Raw genomic sequence first — 20388 nt, forward strand, 5'->3', positions numbered from 1 at the left:
GGCCACCCACCTGCTTTGCTGCATCAGTATTTTGCCATGAAGTGGCCCGGGTTTAAGCCAACGCGATTTCCAGCGTGGCCAAGGGAACCACACGGAGGGGCATCTCCAGCTCCTACTGCCACGAGCTACAGCAGAATTCCCTCCGAAGTGACCCAAGTCCCGCTGCCCCAGCCCTACAAGCAGTGGCCCCCCAGCACACCCCCCCTGTGTGCCCTCCTCTCCTTGTCCTTCGAGGTGTCTCCTAACTGGGGGGTCCTCTGGCAAGTTAAAATAGGGCTGGAAGCAGAGTGTTGCCTGCTGTTGTCCTCCTGCAGAGACACAAAGCAAAACAAATGCATTTAATTTGCTTTTATTTAATTTAAAAAAAAAAAAAAAGTCAAAGTCGTTGCAATCCCATTTAAATACAGAGATTTACAAATAGGTCCAAAACAGGACTAAAATATTCTTTGAAATGCTGTACTTTTAAATATTGTGCTTTCATAGATACATAAGAAAATTAGCATATAAAAATACTTTACAAGGAATACACTCTAATATATGGATAAAAATACACATTTAATGCATTTCATCTTCATATCATTCAAAATGCATAGGAAGGGATACAAGGACCAAGTTTTTCTTCCTTCTTTTCTTTTTTTTTTTTTTTTTAAAGCCTTTAATAAAAGTCTTCATTAAAAACCTATGAGAAGCCCCAGCGAGCTTCCACTGCTCAGAATATTGCATATAAAAACACTTCTGGCTGCACTGTCAATGCTCCACAGGATCAGTTATGGCACATTACCTACTTGTGGCAGCAATGGTATGGGGTATTGCATACTCGAAGAGAAAATGGCTACGACGACAAATAGCTGGATGGGGCCGGGCACGTGCCTGGAAGAAACCCCCTGACACGCCGCGGAGGGACGGAGTCGCGAAGCGGCTCGGGGACGGACGGCGTGGGGACGAGCCCTGGCTCAGCAAAGCGGCCCAAGGGGCGCTGCACCCCCAGCCCACGCCCCGCGGGCTCCGGCACCGGTGGAGCTGGAGGGGGGACGGGGAGGCTGCGCCGTGCCGGAGCCTTCCCGGGGAAAGCGATGCCAGGCTCACACCCTCACCACTGGGCCATGAGCATCATCATAAAGTGCTAAAACGTGAAACGTGGCAAGCAGATGAGCGAACCAACGCGACGGGGGCTCTCGGGAGGGGGCGAGCGTGGGGCCTCATGCCTGCGAAGCCGCGGAGGGGTCAGCGATGGGGGCAAGCAGCCGAACCCGCGTGGGCACACACAGACAGAGCCCAGCCCACGCGGGACACAACCTCCATCTAACAAAGGCTTCTCATGCCACTGACAGGACAAGGCTTGATTCAAAACATCAGGGAGGGCCCTGGGAAGATCGCTGTTCCGCTATTTACTTGCGGGCACAGGCCAGGTTTGCAAGCAAGAGATCTCCATAAAGCCCAGACAAACGAAGTGGCTGGGGATTTGGGCAGGAATTCAAGGCCTTCAGCCTCGGGAACGGCCTCCTGCTCTGTACTGACTCCTCCAGCACAGGTAACCACGTTGCTCACGGGACTCGACGGTGAGACAAGGTGCCTCATCCCACTGCAGGGCGAGCCAGCCTGGCAGGGAGCACGGATGGGGCTGGCAGGAGGCAGCTGCAAATACCGATTTTTGAACAAGAACTGCATCTTGCCACTCTCAAGCACATTCTCAAATGTCTTTTAAACAGGAGTCTCCACAGCCCTGCACCAGGAGTGCAGGATTTCTCAGGAGTGTTTCAAGGATGGAGCTGGTCACAACAGAAAAGGAAAGGCGTTGTCAGTCTTGCTGTATGCGATGAACCGAGCAAACAAGAAACAGAATAGCACCATGTGTGTTTATAGGATGGCCAAGGCCTTCGGGGTGAGGAGGGTGCGGGAGGCAGGACCCCGTCGGCAGCTCACCCCTGGCCGGTGCTGCCCACGGCCTCAGACGCGCATCCAGCCCCGACCTTCCCAGCAATCTTTGGCGGTCTACAAGCTCACTGAAGACCCACCTCCCCACTTGCACGTTATGGTACACACAGCGTTTAACAAATACCAGTGCAAAAAACAGGAAAAACACCCCAAATAACCCCAACGGTTCAGCAGAGGCCCCAGGCACCGTCTGCTCCGCTCCTGCTGCTCAGAGCGTCTGGACGCTCGCCTTGACCTCGGCACCGCGGGCCGCCTGCGCCGGCAGCTCTCTGTTCCCCTCCGGGGGAGCGTTGGCAGCCAGTGCCAAGGGGTTTCGGCTAATCACCAGGTCCAGCTTATCTCCAGCCTCCGAAATCAGGGGAACAGCCAGACAGCAGTCAAAGTCTCTCGTTCGGATGCGGTTTACCTGCCGGGATGGATTTAGGATGTGCCATGGGGAGGAACAACAAAAAGACCAGGTTTGTTAGTAAGAAAACACAAGGTTGGTGCTAAACCCACACCTGTGAAAACACACAATTCTGGGGGGGTCCCTGATTCCAGGTTCACAGCAGAGCAGGGGCACCCCTCCAGGCTGAGCACATCCTTGCTTAGCTGAGAAATGATGCAATAACTGGTAGAGGAAGGGGGAAAAATAGTCTGGATCAGGCACAGATCCTGACCCCCGGTGTCTGGGGCAGTATGACGAGTATTAAACACTGCAGGGCTCAAAACCAGTTCTCCAGTTCAAGTGTGTAGGAGAAAGGTTGCCATTTTCCATGATCGTGGCTTTTTACTGGCCTTAAATTTGTGATGTGGGGTATCAGCACCTAGGAAACAGATACAGCTCAGACCCTAAGGCTTCTGTCAACCATTTTCCAGCTCAGCCAGTAGTAAACTGAGACTATACTGAACAGTTTCTGCTTCTCCTCTCCCCATTTCCATCCTTCGTTTCGGAGGAGTCTGTATGCATTTCACGCGGGCTCAGAAGGCGGCTGCAAATTCTCTCTGCAGGATTCAGCAGCGAAAGCACCTTCACTGCTGTCTTTCGCAGATCTTCAAGCACATTTCTCAGCTGGGTCACCTTGCAAGAACCACCCCAGCTCTCCCACCTACAGCTCCCAGAGCTCCTGGGCTTGGTGCCACGCCAGCTCCGGGATGGAGGGGGCTGGCAAGCGCCACAGGGAGGGGAAGCAGGGAAGGGAGGAAGGAATTCCCCACCCACCTCTGGAGCAAACAGAACCCTTTAGGGCCAGGCATTTCTTCCTTCTCTGGGTAAAGGCTGGATGAGGCCGTGCAGCCCTTTTCCCCCAAACCCCTTCCCAGATTAACCCATGCCCACAGAGCTGGGCTCTGGAACGGTAGCGGAGTCCCCCTGCCCTAGCTGGTGTCCACACAGGTGACCCCGACACTGCTCCTTACAGCACAGTAACTAAGAGCCATTTCTAAACCACACATGGACAAGGAGAGACAAGCCATGAGCCTTTGCCCTACGCCAGCCAGGCAGTTCCATCCAGTGCAGAAGTGCCATCAGCGCAGCGCCGTGCTCCGGCTCATCCATCCGGGCGAGAGGCAGAGGGTCTGTGGCAGCAGGGACGAGGCGTTTCGCTGGCCTTCGGGCACATCCTCACGCCCACACTCGGCAGCACTCTGAAGCATCCTCAGCGATGCATCCCTCCCCTTCTTGATGGGAGCTGCCCGGAGCAGGTCTGCAATCGCCTCGTCTCCTCGCAGGTGCAAGCCGGGCGGCGCAGCGTGTGGAAGAGGGGTGTCGAAAGGCTCCACGCCGCTCTGTTCAGGATTTTTGGGCACACCTCCCAGAGCACTTGGCACTCGCAAAAAGCGACACGTCCAACATTCAACAGAAAGGCAGCCCAGAGCCTAATTAGCTCTTGTTCATTCTTGCACCATCTTTTATTTGAAGCCGAGAAGGAATAATTGTATAGCAGCCAATTGGCTAGAGACCATAACAAGCTTAAACAAGGTTCCCCACAGAGCTGCCAGTTCTCCAGTTACCTGATGTACATAATATATTGGCTCTGATCCTACTGCTAACAACCCCCGCCTAGAAATTAGTAAAACTAAACATCCTTCTGAGTGTTTCCAAATACGGTCACAATATCTGCATTTCCAAATGGTGGCAATTTTTCCGTTGGGGTTGCATTTTCTCGGTTGCTGTTTGAGTCGCCCCAAAGCTAAAATAGTTGCTTTTCATCCATATAAAGTTCCTCTCCAATCTCCAAAACTCACCATGCTCTTACTGTCCCTCTGATAGTCTGATATGCTCAGGTCACATTTATTATAGACTGTGCTTGTGACCAGAGTTTCTATTCTCTTTCTGCATCAGCTGTTTCAGAATGAGTATCTTTCAAAGGAAAACATCCACGAAAAACACTTTGCTTGAAGGATGTGTTCCCTAGAAAACTCTTTTAGTTGTCAAAGGCATGCACAGGAACTTCATCAACACCACCTAACTCCACATGGGGCTTCGCAGGAACACATGTATTGGTCAACACAGTCTAGCTCATCCAAAAGTCACCCTCTTACAGGATAGGAAAAGGACTGAGGGTGAGGAGAGGAAGCAACACAGCTTTTTTCTTGGTTTGAGCTGCCCAAGCTGAAAAAGGCCACTGCCGGGACAGGCTGTGTCCTGGAATGGGTGTAACCTAGGGGTACCACCTGGGGGTACTATGTGGTGGTTTCTCATTATAAAACACAGGTCTCATTGAGTGCTCGGTGGCTAAGAGCTCACCTAGTTGGCTAACTATTACCTTTCATTAAAGTTAGTGCTGCCATGGATGGGTCTCACTTCTCTCTTCCTCTCAGCCACTCATTCACTCCGTCCCAGCCTCCAGAACTGCATTTTGCATTTATTACCTGAAGCACTCTGTCATATGGCTTGAGGCCACACTGATCTGCTGGCCCATCCGGACGGACCATATTTACATAGACACCTTTTTCTAACAGGCCATCCGACACACTGAATCCAAAGTCTTCGCTCTCTGGGTCTTTGTGGAGCGTCATCTGGAGGGGCAGAAACAGAAAACGCATGTTTCAATGCAGCAGAGGAAAGAGGAGATGTACAGGGTTGGCAGGATAGGAATAACACAGGTAATTCTGCTCTGGGTGTCCTGGTCAGATTTTCCTTAGCCTGGCAGCTAATATGGGTTGAGCCATATTTACCAGACACCAAAATCTTAGGTAGATTACATGGAGAAGTGCTTTGGTGACTGGTATATAACCCACCTCATGACATCCCTCTCCCTTGGATTGGAAGGAAACACAGTGTAATACAGACAGCTGCCATGTTTCACCCAAAAAGCAACTAAGCAAGTGTTACTAATGGAGCATCGCCTTCCCCGGCCCAGCTTACGCTGCGCCTCCTCTGTGCCAGACCAGCACGTGAAAAATCAACCTGCTCGCAGGGCATTTTCAGTGTGTCACACGTGAAGACAGCTCATTTTTAATACATCACTCAGCAGGAACACCTAAACTTCTCCGTATTATTCACAAGTTCTTTTCAGAAAATCCGTACCAGTAAGTGCTGAAGGGAGGACGAGGAAGGAGCAACCCCATCACCCTTCCCTTGTGCACCTCATGCTCTGGCCTCGCCTCAAGGAGGTGTGCACTGCTGGAAGTGTATCCTGCCATGGGAGCCAGGGACAACCGATTCACCACCACCACCAAAATCTCCCTTTGCCTCTCATGAACTGGGAACCAGCTCCCCCGCGAGGCTCTAACCCCATCGCTGTGCTCTGGACTGGCTGAGCCTCATGGTACGACGCAGCAGAGCAGCCCACCTGGCCTCAACCTCAGCTCCAAACACAGCCAACACCAGCGGAATGAAGAGTCGCCCTGTAACATGCCTAATTACACAGCTCTCCTCCTTCAGGTACGAAGGAGTTTTATTTAAAGGCACATTTGCCATGCCCTGAAGGACAAGAGCAGATCAAACACAAAGAAGTTGTTTTTTTCAGCTACCATAACTGCAGGTTTCGTTCTAAAGTCACACTAGGAAAGAAAAAGGCAATCAAAATTTTTGAAACCTCTCCAGCTCCCTTCCCTGCTTGCATTCTGCATCAGCAGCTTCTACAGTTAATTACTTTTCCTAATTACTGTTGCCTTGCACCATGCTTAAACCGGCGACGTTCAGCTGGGTACTGAATTCAAACAAGTTGCCCATCGCTGAAGTCCTACCAGTTGCACTTCAGGAAAGGCTGGGGGTGGAGGGGAAGGGGAAGGAAAATAAGTTATTCTGAGGGTTTTTTAATACAGTTTAGCCAACTGAACGGAGCGTGCCACTGGAAAAGGACTGACGGGTCTCCATGGGGCCATACTTCAAGCTCCTTTGCTTGTATCTGTAGCACCAGTTGTTGAACTCCAGAACACGAGGACCTGGAAATCTCTCGTAATAAAGGGAAACAGCAAAGCACAGGTTTGAACCCTGCTGAAGCACGGCAGCTAAATCCTGTTACTCTTGTGCAGAGGCCACTTCATCTTAATCTGACCCTCTGGAAACCTTTGCCACAGACCTTGGTGGGGGCCAGCTTTAACAAGTAATTTTTTCTGGGGGTGCCTCTGAACAAAGGAGATTTTTTTACAAGGCTGCAAAGTTTCTACAGCTTTAACCATGGAGGCACCGCAGTGCCACAGCCAGACCAACCCTTGGCAACACAGACCTTGTGAAACTCGAGGGGGGTGGGGGACATGATTTCCTGCATTTCCTTCTCGATCTTCTTCATGTCCAGGTTCCTCTCATTCTTCTTGGCAGGGGAGCTGCTGCTCTCAGTTTGTCCGTCATCACAGCTGGAGTTTGCTCTCCTCAATGGGCTCAGTCCCGACGGGTTGACAGAGTCCAGGAGCAACTTGCTGCCCTCCAGGCCCAGGTTGTGCACACTCCCTGTCATGATGGATGCCTGTAGGGGCACACGGTCACTCTGCTGAGATGCCAGCAGGAAGAGATGGACCACAACAGCAACAAAAGTGGCAGACAGCATCACTGCTCTCATTAATCAGAAAATAACTACCAAGAAGCTCTTCCAGTTAGCTATAAAAGCCATTTCCAGACCTGAGGAGCCTGCTGCCAGGTCTATCGCTGACCTGCTGTATGCTCTCCACCCCCACCCCAACATGGACCTTTATCTCAGAAGGAAGCATTTGTGAATTATTTTTTTTTAAGTTGCTTTTTGATAGCCCCATCTATACAAACAGGGCCAGGCAGGCCTCATCTTGTGCAGGAACCTTCTTGGTAGTCAAGAAGGATGAACACCCTGATCTCAGGGGGCTCGCAGAGGAAACGGTGTCTGCCTGGCTCTGCAGGCTGCAGCTCACCATCAGCATTGCACAGTGCTGGCAAGGGCCCAGGAAAGTGAATACCTTGGACTCCACTGAGGCCGATTCAACAGAGAAATTAGGATTTTATCTGTCAGTAATGGGAGCTGTCACTGAGCAAAACTGAGTTAAAAATATGAAATTAAGTAATATTTAAGCCTGGTCATCCTTGATAGCATCCATTAAAAGATGCCCATAAGTAGATTCTACTCCATTTGGCAATGCTTTTCACTAATGAGATTACATTGATCAAAGCTAACGTAGGAGTCAAGAATCCAGTCTATGGATCCTCAAGAGGCTCCAAGTCAGAGAGTCCATTTAAATGGCATAATGAAAACTGTCATTTCAAAGTTCAGGCTCCAAGGGTCTGCAGTCCCATTAAATGTCAAAAGGTAGAAGATAGAAAAGGAAAGGTAGGGAGCAGATAGCAAAATTCTGCAATGCTAAACATGGCAAGTCAAAGAGCAATTGCTCCTGTGCTTGGGAAATATCATCTGACTAAATCTCTAATCAAGGCCCTCCCGCTCTTTTCTTCAAGCTGGAAGAAAGGCAAATAAAGCAAATTCTGGTGGCAATATGAAAATGCCAGCACTACCCACATTATCCCAAAATAGAGAAAACCTTTTCACTCTGCACTTTTCGGGTCTTCACACAAAAACGACTTATCAGCTAGAGTTTGGACAAAACTCAAATACCTGCTACATGCTGGAAGGACGCTGACTTACCACATACCTGAAACGCAGATTAGCAAACAGAGGTACAGCCAAACAGGGTACGTTTGTTCACTGACCTCAGGCAGCCCCAACACCCTCCGGGATGCCGTGCCATGCTGTACCAACACCAGCACCGCAGAGCCAGTGAGGAGAACAGAAAGGTCTGTGCACGTTGTGCTCCTGAACTCCCTCCTGCACTGCAAACACCGTAACCAGCCAGTACCCAACAGCATTCAACTCCTTCCTGTCTTCAAGGTAAATGCTCTTTGTGGTTATCATAAGCAATTTCCTAGGTGCTCTGGGTTAAGTGCAAGCAGCAGAAAGGGCAATTCTGGACTTCTCTAGCCTGTGGCTGCCCTGCTTTATTTTTTCCCCATGTCTTGGCTGCCCTCAAAGCAAAGTGGGAACACACACTCCACTAGACATACTGGAAAAATCCTGTTTCTATCCATACCCCATAGTCTGGGAGTGGATTGCTACTGTGTATGAACCTGTTTCCAGGCTGTCTTGGATCATCTTGCATGACTCTTATTCTTTTCCAAACACGAAGCACGAGGGGTCGAATTTAAAAATAAAAAAAAATTTAAAATAGAAATCTCTGACTTTCATAAAATCACAGGAGCTGGGGCTTAGAAACCTGCAGTACAGCAAAAGCCCCAGTGAGCATTGCACATCCCACACCACGCCTCAGGAAGGATGGGTACACCGAGAGGGAGGAACAGATCAGCGGTACTTTGGCTACGATAAAAGGGGAGCTGAAACCCATCAAACTTCTGCTCAAAACGCAAAGCACTTTCCTTTTGTCCCCAGAACTTTCAAAAATATTCTAGAAATGTGCTAAATACACCAAAACCCTAGAGGTGCTCAGCTTTTTGTAAGATGTCTTTATATTTTTAAAAGCATTACTATAACTGTCAAAGCTCCAAAGCCTTAAACCAGCATGAGTCAAAAGCCCACGCGTCTCTGCACCACGGATCCCTGGAAAAGGATTGGGCAGAAAGATATTTTCTCTATCCTGGCATTTCACAGTAGTCCAACAAATCCCTTCTTTTACATTTAGATGCCAGCCGTTATAGAGAAAAGAAACACCTTTGCACCATTTCAGAGGGGTACTTTTTCTTAAGCAGTCAACAGCAGTTCAGAAAGGTTAACAGTGGCTGTCTAAACTCTTTAAAATACATTCAGGTCTAGGAAATCAGTGATCAAGGGAAGAAGTTATAGTTTGTGGGGGATGGGGGTTTGGGGTTTTGTATGTGGGTGGGTTTTTTTTAAGTCAGCATTTTTTTAAGCAGTTAAAATAATAAATACATCGTTTTGTGCTTCAGCACAATAAATTTAATTGAGATTTCCACCCCCACTTACAGTTGCTAAGGATCAGGAAGGAAAAAACAATTAGTAAGTCCCTTGTCACCATACAGACCAAAACAGGACTTTTCCACTTCCAATTATTCAGAAATCGTGGTTTTTCTCTGGCACCTAAGCTATGTGCAGTTGTGCATAAAACCAGTCCCACTGGGGGAGATGGAGGGCATAAGGCAGCAAGCTCTCCCCAGTCCTCTGCACTCACAGGGTCCCACTCCTTTTGGGCTGCAGTAGCTGAACTGGGGAGGAGAGTAGCACGGCCCCCATCCTGCTGGGCAGGTTTGCTTCCCCCTGCTCGACAGTCTCGAGGGAGGCCTTTATTTGCATCCCACAGCTTAAGAAATTCAGGCTGCCCATCCTATAACCGGACACAATAACATGACCTCCGAAGTATTTTGGATAAAGAAAAGAGAAAGTGGTTTGTGAAGGGAGGAAACACCTTTATTTCTGCAGGAAGCAATTACTTTCTCAGATTTTTCCATGGGGAAGGCTGGCTGAAAAGCTTCCAATTACCTATTTCACTGAAACAGTTTCCGGCAGAGTGACAGCTGAATGCAAGATATATGGTGGGCCTGTCTATATTTGAAGTAAGCCAAGGCTTCAGTCCCAGTGGGGTTTGGGGGGGGTCTCCTTTTGCTTGGCCTTTAAGTGCTTTGGACAGACAATAACTTTCCAAGCAGGGGGTTTGCCGTTTGATAAAGAAGGTTTGCCAACAGTCATGTGAAGATTGTTGGCCAGCAACAGTTTGCAAAAAGAGCGTGGAGTTCCTGGTGGGTAAGTCATTGTCTCAGGGAAAAAGTGCACGCAAGCAACTGTCTAATGAGACGTAGTTATCCATTAGCACAAACACTGACACGGATTAAATTCAAACCTTTCTTCATACCACTGACAGCCCAGGGATGCTACAGGCAATTAACAGATCCAAGGAAACAGTCTAACGTTTACAGCAAGAGCAAAACAATCAGATCAGTAGCAAATTCAGAAAGGGATTTACCTCAATCTCCCTCAAAAGTTCAGACTGGCCACATGTTTCCAAATCCTCCAAAGCTTCTCCAAAAACACGCCAAAAACTATCCTCGTGAGTGGTCTCAAGGCCATTTTGGCGGTTGGGGTATCTGTTGTAACGTAGGAACCAAACATTGTCAGCACTCTTCTGCAGCAGGATGAAAGCCGCAAGGCTACAGCAAGTGTCTCACCAGTAAAAGCAGAGACTTGGAAGAGTCTTCATATACAAAAGCAAACAATATGAACTTTTCAGACAAGAGTCCGAATACGAGACCTCCATGCATTTACTAACGGGGCAAGTGTCCTTCAAAGGAAGAATTAAGTTGGTGTAGTAATGTCAAAGTTCAAAGGGTAAATTAAAAAGTGCCTGTAGGAAGATTGTAGGTTTAGGAAGACGTTTTGGTGAAATAGAGAAGTGAAAGAAAAAAGGATGCATTATGGGTAAACCAGGAGCCTCAGAGACTGTTAGTACAAAGGCTGATGGGATAGAGCTCAGATCTGAGACACAGAACACCTGAGAAGAGAGAGAAAAACACAGAGGGTAACAGACATGGTGAGAAAATGATAAATACATTAGGTCTCTATGAGAATAAATAATGCAAAGATGTATATAAAAATGATTGCCCTGAGCTGGAGAAGCAAACGCATGCTACAGCCAACAATATCGACAGTGTCATGTATAACCCATACAAACCGAGTTTCATTTGCCTTGGGATGGCCAGGGAACTGAGCTGTTACTTTCAGGAGGTCTCTTTTTTGCTATGTAACAGTCATGACACAGCCACGTAAAGATTGCCACCAGTTCTGTCTACAACAGAGAGTAAGGGTAGAGAGAACCTCTCTCAAGCGGGTACAAACACACGCCAACGTTAACATCGTGTGCGTCTTCCTGAGGGTCCTGCAACTTCCCACCCTGGTAATTTCAGCGACTCTTATCTCTGACCACAAGCCAGGGTTAATTCTCAAAGTTATAAAGCAAATAGCAATTAAACATGCTGAAGTCCTCTGAACAAACCAGAGAAGTGACACTGGACGCTGCTTATTGTACACCAGACTGGGCAAAACTCAGACCATCGGCGCTCCGTTTAACAGGAGCCTCTTGAAGGAAACTCTCCGCGGTGTTAAATCGAGGTTATGATAAAACCATTAATGTGCCATGGGGAGAGACCCCAAGGGGACAGGGACATTAGAACACCCCTAATGCATCTTCTACACATCTTATCAGGAGCTGCATGGACGAGGGTCCACCTCTGCAACATCTGGCAGCATCTTGCACGGCTTAATGGTCATCAACGCCGCAGACGGGAAGGGATGCACATCCACCAGAGCCACTTAGCAAAGTCAAAATATTTTACTTGAGTACAAGTCAAAGATAGTTTGGCATTCATCAAATACATAATGACCCCTTGGGCTATTAATTGAGCTTTTTCCAGATCTCTATTAACTGCAAAGTCTTTAGCACACGCTTTGCTTTTCATCCACTGGTTTAAATGGGAGTCTGTAGCAGGCATAAGTCACACACACACACACGCTTCTACTCCTTGTGGAATCATGGCCTGCCTGGAGAGAGCTGTATCTGACATGGCTTATTGTGTTTTAAATTCACCCCTTACCTGTCATCAGCTTTGAAAGGACAGTAGCCTTTACACCAGGCAGAAAGGTCAAAAAAACACCCAGCAAGACTTTATAAAAACAAACCAAAATTTCCCCCCACAAGGAATTTTTGATTCTTTCCCCTTACTCATTTCCTTCCTCTGCTCCCAGGTTCCCGAAGAGGCAAATGTCCCTTTCAGTTACCAGTTTCTTGCCTCTCAGATCAGCAATAGAACAAACACATCCAGGACGCGGATGAATCAGTACGGGCTCTCACACCACAGGGTCAGCAGGTTTTTCCAGGCTAAAGGCAGCCGAGGTTAGAGACATTTTGTTTTTCTCCCTAATAAAAAGGGCTCAGCAGCATGAACCGTTTCAGTTGCACTTTGACATCAGGGCTCAGAGCCCTCATTAGGGACACGCAGGGCTTCGAGCACTCAGATTTGCTGACTCCAGCTGTCGGCGGCCTCGCTGGGAGGGCCATGAGGGATCAATGACCTCTGTGAGCTGGCTCTTGCTGAGAGGCGAAACAAGAACAAAGTCTCTGCCGCTGCCAGCCTTCCTGCCAGTTTGATCATCTTTAAATAGGTGGAAATGGCCATGAGATGTTCTAAGGTTTTTGTTTGGACAAACAAAAGTTAAGGAAAAAAATAAGAAAAAAAAAAAAAGAACCAACAGTAACAACACGAGACACACAACTATGGGTACTCTGGAGAATGTTGAGAGGAGGGTTAGTTACGAAGCAGTGAGGCTTTTCCACCATGTGTGGCTCAGTGAGGGGCAGCCTCTGGCCAGGGCAAATCCAGCAGGATTTTCACCCAAAGCAAGGGGTAGCTGCAGCCTCCTCCAGGGGCTCAGGAGGTGTTGCAGGATTTCTCCCATGCTGGCTAGGCGGGGGATTAACTCGACCACGTTCACTCAATGTGGCTTCGTTTGTGGTGTTGAAAGGGCCAAACTGTGACAGAGAAAGACGTGCAGCCACAGGTTTGGGAGATTTTCATCTGGACATGCAGCCTCGTACTGGTCCTCCATGAGCTCTGGTTGGCCTTTTTTGCTTTGTGGCTCTGAGCTGTTGTGAAGCAGCATCATCACATGTGGGGATTGCCCTGACCATATCTATTTATTCACCTATACCATGAAAATACTGCAACCTTTACATGGCAGGAATATGAGACATGGTAAGAACCTGTGGCCTGTGCAGCTGAGACCGCCCTAACTCCAGACACAAATGTCACCTGGCCATGGCAGAGGTGCCACAGAGCTACACCCAGGGTAACCTGGCAATGTAGAGGTGCTTTGACAGAGCAGATTGCCACCCCAGCACCCCTCCCCATGGCCACCCGACGCCAAGATGGCTGCTCCATCCCATTCCCATGCTCCCTTGTCCCTACAAGTGACACCCACATTTCCAGCCGTGCCTCCCTGCCTCCTCCCACCCCTCCGCACCTGCTGGGCTTGTCCCAGTCATCTTCACTGAAGCTTCCGTCCATGTAGGGGTAGTTTTTCCTGGGGTCGCCCGGAGGGGTGCTGCTCTTTTGTCTGCTGTGTCTCCATTCGTGTGGATGGAGGGCTATGCCAGCAGCCTGCGGTATGTACGTACCTAGGGAAGGCAAGAGGGGGTGGAGAGAGATGGGGTAACACCTGCTCAGAAAAACCCAAATGGAGGAAGTCACGCTGAGCCAGGAGAGCCTCATCCCCCAAGTCCCAAACCTGAGGCCAGGTGGATTGCCTATTGCTTCCATCTCAGTCATCCAAAAGGGGTTGTTTTTCCCATTTCTTCTTGCTTGAACGAAAGCAGTTCCTCAGGCTCTTGCCAGAAGGTGCCCCATTTTCCCTTTGCTCCCCCACTTCTGAGTAGTTTTGTAGTATGGGTCTGAGATGCACTGACCTGGGACTACATCTACCACAGATGCAGATCCTGCCCCCAGCCAGCTCCAACTTTGGTTAACACCTCCTGTCTCCACGCTGAACCCAACAGAAATTGTGCTGTTGAAGCAGCCATCTTTAAATACAGTGAGTCCTTCAAAGGGTAAAAGAATATGCTGCTAAGCTTACCTCAGCATGCCCAACCCCATGCATTTTGAAGGATTTGGAGGCCTAATTTCTATCAGGGAAAAAGTCTTCATTTAGATCCTCAACTGTCTTCGGGACTTAATGGACAGCACAAAAAAAGTAATAGGATAGGAAGGACAGTAGGCAAGAAACTGCATCCAGTGCAGGCAGAAGCAACAGTCTCCCTTCGAGGAGCGTAAAGGTGCTGAGGGTACGTGGTGGTGGTCACCAGCTCCACTGTGCTCAGCAGTGGGAAATGAAGACGAGCCAGCCCTGATCCTGGGAGCGGGCAGCCAGCTCCCACGGCCAGCAGAGCCCTCCCATGCCTTCGGGATCAGCTGGTGCAGGTAGAGAAAACTGCTTCAGGGACGTGTGTGAAAAGGCAAGGAACAGGAGGAGAAACTCTGCTGGCTTGAGTGAAGGGGAGGCCTATCTGTATCGCATTTGACAGGAGATCAATACAGACCGTTAGGATGAAATCAGACAAGTCTGCTACATCTGCCCCCATGGACTTTTCCATACTGCAGTGACTTACTCCAGAGATGCTAATCCATCACCACCAAGTCACAAGATCCCCAGGTCTCACAAGCAGCTGCCTGGACAGAAACCTTCCAAAACAGAGCATTCCTCAGCAGTGTCAGTGCCATCTGCAGCAGAAATAAAACTCCCGAGTCCCCTGCCCACCTTCTGCTGCCCTTTCAATGCTTCAGAGAAATCCTCACAGACTTTCCAAGAAACATTGTATGCTTCCATCACACGTTGTGCCGAGCAAACAGGAAGAGGTAACGGAGAAACACATAATTAACGGAGACTTGACCTCCCAAACAGCCAAGAGCACTGGAAATACCCAAAGACAACGCCAGCACTTTCTTTGAAAATGCCAAGGCCTGTTATTTGACTTAGCTGAACGTTTCCTCTGTGTGTTTTTAAAGGTTAGACTGCTCTGGAGAGAGCCCCAGAAAAGTGTTTGCCAACATCTTACAGCAGTCAGGAGTGTTTGCTGCCTGCCAGAGCAGAACAAGGTCCCTGCAGCGGGTGGGCAGCAGGTTGGGGCAGGGTGCAGGGGGCCAGGGACGGCAGGGGTATGTGTGCAGAGCTGTCACTTGTGTGCCACCGGTTTCACCTCCTCCTTCCAGGGACACGGGCTGGATCCCTGGAATTCAGAGCCACCTGGTGGCATGTTTCCACCAGGCCCAGCACAGCTCTCTTGCCCAAACCCTTCCCTGAGTGGTTTCCAAAAGCTGTGGATGGACTTAAAACCTACAAGGCTGCAGAGCCCAAGTTACAGTTCTCCATTTGGGGTGTAAACCCCAATCTTCAGGCTCTGTGCATCCCAGGTCTCCCCACATCCTGCCTTCCCTGCCCATCCCATGGGCAGCCCTGCGTGTCCTTCTCCTTACCCTCCCGCATCCCTCTCGCCAGCCAGCACCAGCACACCACCACGCAGCCAAACACAATTACCAGGGAAGACAAGCGAGCCCCTGAAGCAAAGTTGCAGTCTGTGGATGTTGGGCAACTTGGCATCAGCCCCACTCCCTGGGGCTCTGTGCTCAATTACGCGTTCTCAATTTACCGGTAAAAGCAATCACTTTGCTAAATCCAGTGTCCAACTTATGTTAACATTCAATTAGATGGAGAGGGATTGCAGCATTATGAAGGCCAGGGGATTCCTCCTTAATGAAGCTTCCAGTCCCAACTGCACTCCCAAATTAAGACTTCAGACCAACGGAGGCTGAAGAAGACGCAGGGATGGTGGCAGAGACACCCACGTGGTGCTGTCCTTTGAAATGTTCTATGCCAGAGCACAGCGAGCGCAGGCACACACCTCGCTCAGCACGTTAAAGGTGCTTTGCAACAGTGCTCCTGCAGCATCCCTCCCTGCTTTCACATTTGGTTCTGGACAGCAGCGTTTTCACCAGTTTCCTTCTGCGGAGGTGATTCGGGGTTTTGTTTTGTTTCAACACGGGCTAATACTAGTTTATGTCACTAAATCTGAACTGGAATAACTATTTTCCAGTGCTTTTCTCCAAGTAAAAATCTATTCCCATGACTAGAACAACCTCCATCCTAGTTTCATATGTCTGCCAGAAGCCACAGCTGAATAAACCTGGCCTCAAAGATGTGTTCATCTGATCACTCACTAGAGAGTTAGAGATACTTTCTTGTAATATTACCTTAATTATTTTGTTAAGTGAGTGCTTCTAGTCACAAGACATTCTTGTGGATTTTAAAATATCCTGAAGAGGATTAATATGTCCTGCATGGCCTCTCTGAAGAATTAAAAGCGAGCTATGGACCAAATATTCTGTAAGACATATGGCCAGTGAATACTTCCTCTAATTACGTGAATTATAAAGTGCTGTAATGGTTCTGAAAATGCTGTGAACAGTATGATGCATATAAGCCAGAAGAAATGTGCCAATAAAAACTTAAAACAGATACATCAAGTCAGAGCACTACATGACTGCATTTTAAAATACATTTTGTTCCTTGCTGGAAGTGAGAAGCCATGCAAATGTGGTCAGCCCACAGGCTTCGGCTCATGTTCAGTCACCAGACAGGTTCAGAGGCTCTGCCTACCTTCACCTTGGCCCAGAGTCCCCTAAGAAAAGACAACCCTGGCTTACCTTGGCTTCCATACCCAGCATCAATGCCGGAGCCATCCCAGGACTCCATAGCACTGTCCACGCTAGGAATTGTGGTGGAGTATATCTCAGACAGCTTGCTAGTTTTCTGGGAGTCCGTCAGTTCATCTTCTGGGTCGCTCACTTCGTTTATACTCCCCGACTTCTTGGGATAGGATTCTGAAACCAGAACATGTTGCTTTATCAGGCATGAAGAGAAAGCCTCAGGGAAAGGCTTATGCTGACACAGGAGCAAGCCCAGGTAGTGTAAGTCTGTTGAAACACCTCTTTAGCTCTTCAGAGGTAGCTGAGAAAGGCCTGTGCAATGCAATTGAAAACATTTAATGCAGTACTCTTATCTCCAGCTGAATCAAGAAAAAATGCCTGATTTTTTAGCACATGGAATATAAGAAGCAACCACGGAGATTTAAAGATTCCCAAATATGACAGAGTTGGGACCTAATTCACAAGCGTATCTTCTTGTGTCTTTGGAAGCTTCCTCCAAACAGCCCTGCCCAGAGAAGTGTTGGCCTCTGCAAGCAAATAGCCCAGAGCTTCTCTGGTCTCAGAGGGCCTCTTTTTTCACTCAGAGCAGCACCTAGTCAGAGTGCTGGCTGCAAACTTTCTGTTACAAACAGATGTTTTTAATGAGATTCCAACGACAGTGCAACCTGGTCCCAAATTACCACAGCAGAAGTTATAGACCCCTTCCAAGATTGTACAGCCTTGTATCAATTCAAGGCTAATCACTTGCTCCCCAGAGTCTCCCATGTGGTCTCATGACAACAGTGGAATTCCTGGGCCTGGTATTTTGAGGCTGAATTTCCCCTGATTAGTGATTGGAAAGTGAAAAGCTGAATGTGGGTGATGAAGCTCAGATCTTCCTTTTCATTATTTTAGTAATAATAGGCCCTTATTATCATTATATCAAATTCCCTTTCAGGCAAAAGCTATGCAAGGAATGATTTCTCAGCGCAAGCATTTCTTTGTACTGAATATTTTAAAGTCCTTATTGATTAGATATCCTGTTAGCCATCCACACCCTGGATCTCTGACTTGCAGAGGCTGGAATAAAAAGCCCTCTGAAAGTCTGCATTTGTCAATGAGGACAGATTATTTTACCAAACAAAGCCCAGTGTCCTGAAAGTCCCTATTTTCCAAGCATTCAGAAGATTGCTCACCATGATTAACTCAAGATTACCTTGAAATTTCAATTACACCTGCTTCATTCACAGAATGATTAACGAGTCTCCAACTGGCACTTGCATGTCAATTATTTCAGCAAGTGGCTGTGACAATGCTAAGTGTCAGCAGGGAGAGGAAAAAAAAGAGTTTTTCAGACCAAGGATCAAGACAGTTGGCTGCAGGGAACGAGACCGGGGTTTCTTGAAGAGCAATCAATTCCCCAGTTCTACCTCTATTTGCTAAGTCCCCACTCCCTGACTTGGCTTCCTCCATTTGCCAAATAGATGTATTGCCACACATTTTCATGCTGCTTTGAGGTCTACAGAAGTGCTATGTTTAAGAGCAATGTTGTTTTTCCAAGGACAAACATCCCATGGGACATGTCTGCTTGGAAAAGCTTTATAACTTGATTTCTTTAATTCCCACAGCATTGTGGGCCACTAGCTTGGTAGGTCCAGCTAAATCTAGAGACTGCAGAAGCATGGTACAAAAAAATCATAAAAAAATACTGGGTGTGGGGAGAGACAGAGATGCAGCCAGGATGCACCCGCAACTTTGGAACTTGATGAAAAAGCCTCTGTTTGGCTGTGATTATGCAGCTGAGGAGAAAAGTTTGCATGTTCCCTGGTTTTGTCAATCCCCGCTCTGTCCCCCCCAAAAAGTAGCCTGCCTGTACTAAGTATGCTCCTAGTCTTTCATACCGTGTGAAGAATAGCAGCTTCAAAGCCACAGGGAGCTTGGCAGGGAAGAGAAGGGGGTTTCTAGAATGAAGGTAGATGCTTTGAAAGATGATCTTAGGACCCCAAGACAGGAAAAAGGGTGTAAAAGATTTACTGCCAATCGCTTTCAAAAAGTTGAATTAAAGGTAGGGGATTTTTTCATGGATTCTACCAGCTCCAAGTCCCCTTGATCGTTTTGGGGGGTTGTATTTAAAAAAAGAAAAACACAACATAACTTCACTCTTCTGCTTTTAGAAGTGCTTCATTTCTGTGTGAAACACCCATACAAAGAGGGAATGGCAACAATGGCACAAGGAGTCAATCATCGCTGATAAACCCGTCTAATCTCTTCCCAGTACCACAGAGAGCCCCTGAGTTGCCATTTTAAAAATCTGAGTCAGAAGTTCAGAAAACACCCACCTTTTCCCTCTGACCCCAGTCGTGCCCTTGACCACGCTGCCTCAACACCTTCCACAACACATGAAGGAAAACCCACAGCGCTGCCTGAGGTCCCTGCTGGGGTGTGCCTTTGCCCTCCCACCCCAAACCAGGCTCCCCAACTCACTCTCTGTCTGCTTCTTGATCTTCAGAGTGACCGTCTCTCCCGCCATCTGCAGCAGGTGAATAGCTTCACTCAGCGGTTTGCCCTTGAGGCTCACGTTATTAATCGCTAATATCCGGTCACCGATGTGGATGGCTCCAGTTCTGCAGAGAGAAGGCACTGTTAGTAACTTCAGCAAAGCAATTTGCCTCCGAGAGACAGGCCATTAAGTTGTCACTTGAAGCAATGGCATATTAACTCTCAGCACTTTCAAATATGTCTTGGTTTCCCCCTGGTACGCTGTATACCCATAATTTCCATTTCATCATCACTATTAGGAATCTGGGTGTCCCCAACCATCCTCCCCCTGTGCATATAGATAGGAATACACACAGGAACGGATGCACTCCTCAGATCCTGGGCCCCTCGGGAACTGGGGCTGCAGATCACAGACAAAACTCTTCAAAGCAGGGGTTGACGTGTTAAAAGCACAAAGGTTTCCAGTGTGTGATGTCCACCAGCTGTCACACATGGAACTCAAGGGTACATTCACAGGGACAGAAAGGAATGATGAGACAAACCTAGAAACCCACTGGCAAAAAAAAAAAAAACAACAAAATGGCCCAAGACACACAGACTGTGTACGCAACGTGAGCAGACCCAGCTGCAGATCAGTTCATGAGATGTTTAAAGCTCCCCCCTACACTGTGACTTTCTCCACCAGGACCAGTGCTCTGGACGCGGTTACTGTGTTTTACTGTTGAGCCACGCTCCAGCACTGGCTTCTGCTCCCAGCTAAAAAATTCTTCCGGCTTCACCAAGAACCGGGAACAAACTACCAAGTCACGGCAGTTCTCCCCCTTGTCCACTCCTCCCCTCTGTGTCGGCACCCAGGCAGGGCTCACCTTCCCGCTCCCCGTTTGCTGCAGCTCGGGGGAGCGCAGGCCGGGCAGGATGAGTCCATGGCCACGGCTGGCGGCCAGGGCAGGAGCTTGTCCTCGCCGCTGGCTGGAGCGACCTCACCGCACTCCCGCTCCAGCTCCCTAATGCCCGCAAGCGAGAGCAGCACTCCGATCCTCCAGGAGCGGTTTAGCTGTCAGGAACCTGCGTGATCAAGCCGGGAGGAGATGCAAATCTGGACTGCAATATCTTTTTGTCCACGGCAACGCGCCTCTCTCAGGTTACATCTCCAAACCGGACTGCTGCTTCTCCAGGACTGCCATCTGATACAGCGTCATGGCAAAACGCCTGCTCGTCTTTCCCCCACATGGGAAACTTTGGTAGGCGCGGTGCTGCGAAACACCAGCCTAAAGCACAGGGCAAGGGGAACCGCAGGCAGGCAGCGGGCGGGC

General features: G+C 48.7%; 1 protein-coding gene across 8 annotated transcripts in view; it reads right to left on the bottom strand.

The window, feature by feature from the left end:
- Positions 1–333: 333 nt before the first annotated feature.
- The window catches only part of GRIP2 (glutamate receptor interacting protein 2), a 286822-nt gene continuing 266767 nt past the window's right edge, over positions 334–20388 (bottom strand). For 7 of the 8 annotated variants that reach the window (XM_026857408.1, XM_026857411.1, XM_026857406.1 and 4 more), the window contains exons 18-24: positions 19061–19200; positions 16595–16771; positions 13362–13515; positions 10312–10432; positions 6591–6827; positions 4789–4935; positions 334–2341 (exon numbers count right to left, since the gene is read on the bottom strand). In XM_026857408.1, the coding sequence (XP_026713209.1) occupies positions 2144–2341; positions 4789–4935; positions 6591–6827; positions 10312–10432; positions 13362–13515; positions 16595–16771; positions 19061–19200 (1174 nt within the window). In that variant the 3' untranslated portion in view covers positions 334–2143. Of the gene's footprint in view, positions 2342–4788; positions 4936–6590; positions 6828–10311; positions 10837–13361; positions 13516–16594; positions 16772–19060; positions 19201–20388 lie in introns of those variants that run through there. The other variant, XM_026857413.1, reaches the window with a different exon arrangement.

This window comes from Athene cunicularia (assembly GCF_003259725.1).
Source record: "Athene cunicularia isolate RWA chromosome 12 unlocalized genomic scaffold, athCun1 chr12_part1, whole genome shotgun sequence".
NCBI classification, from domain to species: Eukaryota; Metazoa; Chordata; class Aves; order Strigiformes; family Strigidae; genus Athene; species Athene cunicularia.